The sequence below is a fragment of the Littorina saxatilis genome, linkage group LG17 (assembly GCF_037325665.1).
Source record: "Littorina saxatilis isolate snail1 linkage group LG17, US_GU_Lsax_2.0, whole genome shotgun sequence".
NCBI lineage: Eukaryota > Metazoa > Mollusca > Gastropoda > Littorinimorpha > Littorinidae > Littorina > Littorina saxatilis.
The window spans coordinates 68,058,524-68,068,523 of NC_090261.1; the positions used below are offsets into that span (position 1 = coordinate 68,058,524).

The 10,000-nt window shown below is 40.7% G+C and overlaps 1 protein-coding gene across 3 annotated transcripts in view; it reads left to right on the top strand.

Annotated features, from left to right (window-relative positions):
• LOC138952305 (papilin-like) overlaps window positions 1-10,000 on the top strand; it is a 293,828-nt gene that overhangs the window by 235,063 nt on the left and 48,765 nt on the right. For all 3 annotated transcript variants that reach the window (XM_070323939.1, XM_070323942.1, XM_070323941.1), the window contains one exon: window positions 7,444-7,629. In XM_070323939.1, coding sequence (XP_070180040.1) covers window positions 7,444-7,629 — 186 coding nt within the window. The remainder of the gene's footprint in view (window positions 1-7,443; window positions 7,630-10,000) is intronic.

Sequence of the window (10,000 nt, forward strand, 5' to 3'; positions counted from 1 at the left end):
GATGTTTTAGTTAACTCTGAGTGTAATGTTTCTAAGGCTGTCAAGATTGAAAAGTTTGTTTGGTGTGATGAAAAGTCGATTTCGTTTGTATCCTCATTCTCTTCTGAAGAAATTCAGGCCCGCCTCCGAGATGCCACTGAATTAATAGAAGTGGATGTCAATTTATCTCTAAGTAAATTTAACGAAGCAATGACGATGGCAGGAGAGTGTATGAAAAAAGAGTGTATATTGGAAAAGACAGACAACAAAGGTGGTTCGATTCAGAATGTTACCATAGTAGAACAGATCTCAGGCAAAATCTTCGTTTATTTCATAGCGGCCGTGTAGACAAGGATTGTTATACTGAAAAAAGAAGTAGCTATAATGAACTTATTAGACAAAAGAAAAAATCTCATCGTCAGTCTATTATGGAGTCTTTAGATAAAGGGAGTAGTGATCCTAAATTGTTTTGGAAAACAATCAAATCTTTGGCATCTAAGGTGGCAGGTGTGATTTCCATTAATACAGAACAGTGGTACCAACATTTTCATAATGTGTTTAACTCTTTTACAAAAGAAAATAATGACCATACTGATTTTGTTGAGGATGGTGTTAATCGGGTATCTGATGGTGATGATAATGAGGAGATGTATGACATGGATGCGCTTGAACGTGTCATCACTGAAAACGAAGTAAAAGAAGCTATTAGAGTATTAAAGAATGGTAAAGCTGCAGGACCCGATTATTTAATTGGGGAGTTCTTCAAGAATTCCGCCACAGCTGTTGTGCCGTTTCTTACAAAATATTTCAATAAATTGTTTACCTCAGGACTTTACCCTGATGTATGGACGGAAGCCATAATTCATCCCCTTCACAAGAAAGGTGATAAGAATAATCCTGATAATTACAGAGGTATTTCATTACTATGTATATGCAGCAAATTATATAGCTACATTTTGAACAACAGATTGACGAATTGGATCGAAAAACATGAAATACTAAATGAGAGTCAAGCTGGTTTTCGCAGAGGCTATAGTACCGTTGATCATATTTTTACACTACAAGCTTTGGTACAGAAGCAGTTATTGACACACAAGAAGTTGTATGTCGCTTTTATTGACTTTCGTAAAGCTTTTGATTCAGTTGTAAGAACTACGTTGTGGAAAACTTTGAAGAAAAATGGAGTTAAAGGAAAGATGTACCAGGCGCTCAGCTGTATGTATGACGTGGTAAAAGCAAAAGTGCGATCAGGAAGTGATTTTTCGGACTCCTTTATGTGCCCAAGGGGTCTAAAACAGGGAGAAATTTGTAGTCCAGTTTTGTTTTCTCTACTAATTAATGAGTTAGCTAATGATATTGTCCAGAAGGGAAAACATGGTATTCAACTTATTCCAGACTTTTTTGAAATACTCATTCTGATGTTTGCAGATGATATTATTCTTATTTCAGATTCTGTATGTGGGCTCCAGAATCAGTTAAACATTCTGTGGGATTCGTCTAGACGTCTTGGACTTGAAGTTAATTTAGACAAATCTAATATTGTTGTTTTTCGGAACGGTGGTCACTTGGCCATGCGAGAAAGATGGGTGTATGGTGGACATCCTATGAGCGTTTTGAACATGTATAAGTATTTAGGAGTATGGTTGTCTACACGCCTGTCCTTCTCTCACACTCTTAATGATTTTGCTGCAAAAGGGAAAAAGGGAGTCATTGGTATTCTAAAATGTTTATGGCAACTGGGTGACAGATCTCCAGCTATTTTTTTCAAGCTTTTCGACGCACAGATTCAACCGATGCTGGCATATGGTGCCGAAGTTTGGGGGGTTGAAGCAGACCATACACCTATAGAGAGAGTTCATTTATTCGCACTTAAACGTTTTTTGAATACGAGTATGAGAACACCAAATGCTATGGTTTATGGAGAAACGGGAAGGTACCCCTTGTTTATAAACAGCTTTGTTAAATGCATTCGTTTTTGGCTACGTATATTGAGGATGCCACATCATCGCCTTCCGAGCAAGGCGTATAAAATGCTGAAATATCTCCATGAACAAAATAAGAAAACATGGGCCTCCTCGATCTGTTACACTCTGTACATGTACGGTTTTGATGAAGTATGGGAAAACCAAGGTGTTGGCGATGAGAGGGCGTTCCTAACAGCATTTAAAGAAACACTTATTTCATCCTACAAGCAAACCTGGCTTGAAAATGTACAAGGAAGTGAACGTTTCTCTCTGTACAGAACCTTCAAATCAACCCTAAGATTATCCAACTATTTAAGTGATTTGAAACATATTAAAGCTAGAAATCTTCTGATTAGACTTAGATTGGGAGTATCTCCTCTGAAAGTGCATCGATTTCGCTTTAATTTAAATGCAACCTCCGCTGATTTATCTTGTCCATTTTGTTGTAGCAGTGTTGAAGATGAAGTCCACTTTGTTTTAGTATGCCCTAAATATGCTGAGTTAAGAGAATATTATATTCCACGAAAATACACTAGAATCCCATCATTGTTTAAATTAACCATGCTGTTTTCAAACACTAGTAAGCCGCTATTGCTACGTTTTTCTACATTTGTCATGAAGGCGCTTTCCATTCGTAATCCATAATCCGTAAACGAAACAGGGCGATACAAGTAGGATGTTCTTGTTTTTGTTCAATATGTGCATTTGTATGCTGGTGCTTGAGATGTGCTCATCTCCATGAAAAGGGCCCAAGGCCTACTCATTAAAATATTCAGACTTCAGACTTCAGACTTCAGACTTGTCTCTCTCTGTCTGTCTATCTGTCTGTCTCTCTCTCTCTCTCTCTCTAGCTCTCTCTCTCTCTCTCTCCTCTCTCCCTCTCTCTCTCTGTCGCTTTGTCTGTCTGTCTGTCTGTCTGTCGCTCTGTCTATCAATTTAGTATGTCTCCCCCCTCTCTCCCTTTCTCTCGCTGCTTCCCCTTCTCCCTCGCCTTCTTTCACCATCCACCTCTTCCACCTCCTCAAAAAAGAGTACTCAGAAAATCAGTCCGAGTCAGGTATTCACGACATGGGATCTGTCTGAAGAAGGCGATCAAACACGTGGACCTTCGCTTTGAAACTCATCGGATATCTCGAGTCCGTAACCCTCCGCTTTGAAACACCTGAGATATCTTTGGTCCAAGGCAGGTTTGTTCGTATGCGGAGGAAAGCAGCAAGACTATATCTGGTTTCCCAAACAGCAAGTGGCCACTTGGGGTAGCGAGATTATCCCTGCGAGTCGAGGACGGTGTGGGAAACACCTGGGTGTGTTTGTCCAGCTAGGGTCGGGGGACGTTATTGTGAGAGTGGGACATTTCCTCAACAGCTTGACCGGCGCCCAAGTTCAACTAAGTGATATATATATTCTACTTACAGACACACGCACGCATGTACGCACGAACGCGTACGCACGCACGCACAATGCACACAAACACGCACGCACTGAGAAAGAGAGCGAGAGTGAGAGAGAGACGGGGGAGAGTAAGAAAAAGGATACAAAAAGGGTAAATTCCTGCCAAAGTTACCACCTGTGGCAAGAAACAATTGATAAACATGTTTCAGCTCAAGTGGCTCAAGAACACCAGATATCAGAGTGACCTCAGAAGGACAGACTGACAAACAAACAAGCAAACAAACAAACAAACAAAAAACACACAAAAACAGAATGAAACCTCTAGACTACAATTTACAGGGGTTGGAAGGCCTGGGGTGGGGGGGGGGGGGGTAAAAAAAGCTTGGATGGGGAGGAGGCGAAGGCTTCTGACTTGGGTGAATTGGGCGACCGTTTGGAACAACAGAGACAGCGGTGGTGGGGCGAGAGGTACAGAGAGTTTATGAAGGTTAAAAGGATACACATCTACTGAGGTCAAGTAGGTATTGCTTTAGCCTTGTTAGCCTTTTTACATTGTTTGCGAAGACGAATTGTATTCTTTTCGAGATACATGGGACAACTTGACACTCTAAACCGGTATGTAAATAGGTCAATGACAATGTTATGAATAATCATGAGCGAAAAGTATTCTTTTCTAGCGATCTTGTTGAATAGAGGTAGAGATATATGGGACAACTTGACACACTCAACCGGCATGTAAATAGGTCAGTGGCCATCTTATGAATAATCATGAGCGTGTTGAAGGAGCACAAAATGACTGAAGCTAACTTTGACCTGTTTACTAAAAATAGCTTAGTTTTAGTTTGTTTGTTTGAAAGGATAATGATGTTTAATTTGTAGGCTTCTAGTAATTGTCATGCAGTGATTTCGTACGTGTTCCTTATTTTATTTGAATTCGGGAACTGCAGTGAACTTCAAATGGTTCCGTGCTCTCTCATCCACCCTTTTCCACAAGAAAAAAAAAAGAAACGAAAGATTATGAAAGGCTTGCCTGAAAATGTGTGGAATTGTGCGTTGAATGACACGTTTGTCTTCATTCACTGTTTTCCACTACAACACCAAGAGCCTCAGTCAAGTATATATGACAAATTGGTTTGTTTGAAACATCCCACATCCGCTGTTTGTGCCGTCTCAAGTGAGCTGTATCTTACAACTCATGATTTCAAGTGACAGGATTGCAAGACGATTACAAATGTTCGTGTTGTCTAGAGGAAATTCGACAGATAAATCCGCTTCGTTCAGCACCGTTTAGTCAGTGGAAGCTTATCAGGAATTCCTCCTTCAGGTATATGTTAAAGAAGTACGATACCGATTGGACACAAAAGACGTCTCTTTTTGACCCTCTTTTTCGAAGTGTAATCTCTTGACGTCAAAAACCAAGCAAAAACAAAAAGACGTCATAATGGCGTCACGTAAACATTTTGTCACTGCTTTTGAATGTCTTCCGAGAAAGTGACAAAATTTTAATTTTCGACAACGAAGTTTGTTTCGATTCAACATGTCAGCAGTAGAAACATAATGGTAACGTCACCACCAGGCTGTGTGTGTATTAGTACAGTATATAATTAAACCAGAGGTAGTGCACCAACAGCCTATCCTGTGTAGAATGATGGAGGGATATTGTAGTACCTATCTGGGTCCAGTTAACATTGTGTAACGTGGCTGAAATTTACATTTTTAACCGAACATGTTCAGTCATAGATTTTGATTCGATTAATGGATTCCATTCTAGAACTGTTCTTTTTGTCATGGGGACGGATACCTGCAGAGATTACGTACATTTCAGAAGTACATAACCCGCATAAAAAGCGCAACGGAGGATGGTACATGGATTGAATACAAAGACAATATTTAAAACGACAGAATAGTGAACATTAATGCAATGTGCAACGTTTTCATAATTGATAAATATGAGGAGAAGTGATTTAGATCAGCTTCTTTTCACCACTTGACATATGTTATGAGTATTAGAACTGAAATGTTATGTCACAAGATGCCACGGCTTAGGAGAATTATTCGCAGACTGACCCACAACGTACATACCACCGTTTACCTTATATTGACATTAAAATGACGCGATTGGCCATATACGGAACATAAATTGCAGTCAAAGAATGTATGAAAAAACCCTACTTCAAGCCACTGGCCTTCCGATTTTTGAGTAGATGGAGATGAAGCTTGGCATGCTATCCTGCTTGTCACCTGTCTGATGTCTGCTCAGTTTATGGTTAAAAACACCCGGATCTGTTTTTGAAAAAAACACAGAAACAATTTGCACTCATATAACCTTTCACCATGACAGGGTGTAATGGGTATACTTACATACTCTTTTTTGATTTCAACAAAAAAGAACTGAGCAGTTTTGGAGCCTCGATCCGTATTTGTTTGAATCACCGTAAAAACTCTTCTTTTTTATCGTCCGTTAGTGTAGTAGTACTTTTTTTTATCATAGTATAAAATAGTGTCACTAAACACGTTTCGCATACTAGGAGAGTTTAGCAGCTGAAAACGATACCCTTCATGTTTGACTTTTTATTTGACTTGAAGCGGACTGTTTTGTTGCTTTAACTGTTCTTCATGGGGCAAAACTTGAAAAGAAGAACGGCGGATATTTGCATTATTGTGACCCAGATACCAATCGGAACCAAAATGGTAATGATCCTTGGTGTTTGACTCTCCATTTGACATCAAGTGGACTGTTTTGTTGGTGTTAATTCTCTTTCTGGGGCAACACTTGAAAAGAAGAACAGCGGAAGTTTGCGGTAGTGTGACCTAGATACCTTTAAGGATCAAAACAATAACGGTGCGAGGGGGTGCAGGGTTCATCTCTCCTTCTTTTTCTTCCTTTCGTTCTTTCATCTTACTCAAGATAACGAAGATATACTCACGGTATGGTTCAAACCCTTTAGCTAGAAGAAACACAATGGTTGCGCAGATTTCACGATGATCATTATCTCTCTGTCTGTCTTTAACTCTGTACACCTGCATACACAAAAACAGTACTGAGGTTTCTATCGTTGTCAATAAGTCGTATTTTGAAAATACTGCCGAATGCTGTGTGAGACAGCATACGTTTGCTTTTCTTAGGTAGTATACACAACGACAACTGTATGACAACATCGTGTCTTTCTAATGACAACAGGTTTCAGTAACAGCATGTTTTCTTTAGCCTGTGGCATGTGCGTGTCTTGCCACATCTCTTACTCATACATACCCCCCCCCCCCTACCCCTTGCCGTAGGATCTACTTTCAGTTGTGTAAGCAGGAATAGTACACACTGCAGGTTGTGCGTCGTACAAAACTTGATATCCATGATGGGATGGGGCACGCGAATACGCTCTGCATGCATAATGGTCAATTAAATCATGTTTCAGAGCGTTGCTATGCCTCGAAGGACAGAGGTAGCTTAGAAATCACCTCACATCCATTATAAGACCAGTGGTTCCCTTTTATGTAGTGTTGGCTTTCTTAAACGTTTTATTTCCTTCTGTCTTGCAGCTAGCTGCTCCAAACCTCAAGTCCGCGGGCCGTGCACTGACTACAACATCCAGTGCTTCACTTTTAGTTATCTTCAATCTTAAATCGTTTAGTTATCTTTAATCTTCAATCTTTAAGTTATTTTTCTATTTCTCCGTTTTGCAGAGCCCAGTGGTTCTCTTTCATGTTGTGTTAGTTATCTTTAACGGGGTTTTTCCTTCTGTCCGCAGCGAGCTGTTCAAAGCCCCGGGACCGCGGGTCATGCACCACCAATAATAGTATCAATGGTTCACTTGTAACAGCTTCTATTCCTCTCTATTTTCCACCGAGCTGCTCCAAGCCCCAAGACCGCGGGTCGTGCACCAACTACAGCATCCAGTGGTTCACTTCTAGTTATTTTCAATGTTCAATCTTTTAGTTATCTTTAATCTTTCATCTTTTCCTCTCTCTGTGTTTCAGCGAGCTGCTCCAAGCCCCAAGACCGCGGGCCGTGCACCAACCACAGCATCCAGTGGTTCACTTCTAGTTACTTTCAATGTTCAATCTTTTAGTTATCTTTAATCTTTCATCTTTTCCTTTCTCTGTGTTTCAGCGAGCTGCTCCAAGCCCCAAGACCGCGGGTCGTGCTTCAACTACAGCATCCAGTGGTTCTACGACACAAGCGAGGACCCCCCGATCTGCAAGAGGTTCTGGTACGGAGGGTGCGGGGGCAACCCCAACCGCTTCGACACGGAGGAGCAGTGCCAGCAGGGATGTATCAACGCCCCTAAACTACCCGGTGAGTTCACGTGTGATTGGTTAAAGCCGAACATCCGTCCCCCGGAGCCCAAGCCTTGTTATAGTAGAAGGCCACAGAGCTAATTATAGGGTTGCCAGCACGAGAAACCAGAGCTGATGGTGGCCTGTAGGCTTGATATTAATTTTGAGGCTGTCTTTATTTGAGCCCGAAGTAGACTTTTTACCGAAAACTCAGTGCCAAAGCTTCATGCAGGAAGCCTGGTAAAGACGACTGCGCCCCATTAATATTAGACTTCACGAAGCTCGCTGCACGAAACTTTGGCACTGAGTGTTCGGTAAAAAGACTCCGCGAAGACTTTACGAAGTCAACACCGTGCTCAATTAAGGCTTGACTTGAATAGGAGCTTGATTAGTGTTAACCATACATTTACACTGTTTTTATTTGTTTTAGATTGAAATTACTAAAAACGGATTCGTCAACCGGTCAGCCATCTTGGTTTTTGCACTGCTCAAAATTTTTTTTCATAAAGTAAATATATTGGTGTGCAGGTAATATGTACATGAGAACCTTGCAGCGTGTACTGGGCCATGATTTGTGATGAAGAAGTTTCTCACATATAAATCGTGTTTATGTTACTTTCACGCAGTTCCATTTATCTCCTGACAGCTTTTGTGTTGCAACGAGTTACGAAGACGTTTGTCACACATAAACATTGTCTATTTCCTTCAGTTTGTCTTCAACAGTGTGAAGTCAATGTTTTCTTCCATCCATCATGTCAACAGCCCTATTTTCTGCCTAAATCTTGTGAGCAACAACCGAGTGATTTACCCCAGTCGGTTCTGGCAGGATTGCTGAGTGATTGTTCCAGGAATAGGTGGCTCGGAGATGTATGACTCGTCATAACACGAAATGATAAAACATCTTGCGAACGAAACTGCTCAAGGATCCTTGCCTGCAGGGCAAAGACCTTGCAAAACTTGAATTTCTATACTACCCGTCATAAATATAAAAAACCTAAACTTTGCAGATGCGTTTGAATGCAGATCTGTATGATGAGAACGTTTTTGTTCAACCAGTTATATACCTGTAGCTGGAGAGGCCATCCACCCCCCTACCAGAATCAAAAACCGGATTGATTATACATAAAGTACTGTCTATACAGTGGAACCTACAACAAAACCACGCCCGAAAATCAAATTCACAAAAGCAAGGTTTCAAGATTAAGATCGATAAGAAATCAGAACAGCTAAATCTGAACATGGGATAAGACCACCCCTTTATTTTGACTGCTTCCCGCGAAGAGTGGGGATTTTTGAAATGATGAATTTCGCATATATAAACACCAGTGACCAAGCGGAGGAACTGTCTTATCTCATGTAAAGGACTGACCAGACCTGCGATGACGATTGTGTAGAATACTGCCACCTCACACATTATTCATTGGCACAGTCATGATTAAAGCACACAAGTAAAAGGTAGAATGGATTTCAACACCAGGAGCAAATATTTATTCCGTTACAAGTCAAGTCAAGTCACTTACTTCATGATACAAGGGAGAGCACTTTTTTCTATTAGAGTAACTCCGTCAAAGGGCAGTAATTACGGACACACTGTGTCAATACACTACGACATGTAGCTTAGGATCACCACAATTAACTTATCATCCTTGACACGTAAGGTTTCGATTTAGCTTTTATGTTCCATTCGGGTGACGTTCCTAATTTTGTTTATTAAAATTGGTTTAATTTAAATATGTGTAATGTTAAACTTGTGGGGGACCTGATTTGGCCTATATGGTCCGCTGGACCCAAAAAGCAACAACTAACTAACTAACTAACTAACTAATTAGCTTATGACTTGTCGTTGATTATAAATGTCCATTTTTTTGGTGGTAGATATCAATGGAAGATTGAATAAACAATAGTGTAAACCCAAGAAAAGCATTGCAGTAGAATTCCCTCATTCTCAGTCGACGTGTTGTGTGACTACCGCTAGGCGGAAAAAATAGGTTAATGTTGGCCGTAAGCGTAAACCAATTAATGAATGCACAAAGGCTGTTGGTCTGTTGTCACCTTTACCTTGACATATTCGTTTTGAAAAGAAATGTGTAGGTGTTTATTGTGTCTGCACCACCTGTACCGTGGAACTGTCTCACACACGACGATGAGGCCGGTGTTTACGGGGGTTGAACAAAGAAAGTAAAATGTAAATGCGGTATCATCTAACCAACTTGATGCACCCTAAACCTGCATCGACAGAACGAGAGTGGTACGTAGTATAATGTTACCTTGCACAATATGCTGTTAACTACTCCAATTAAAATGCACTAACGTTCAATAAGAAAACTAAAGAGGCAACAATGGTGGCGACAAAGGGAGAGTCTTCTTCTTCTTCTGCGTTCGTGGGCTGA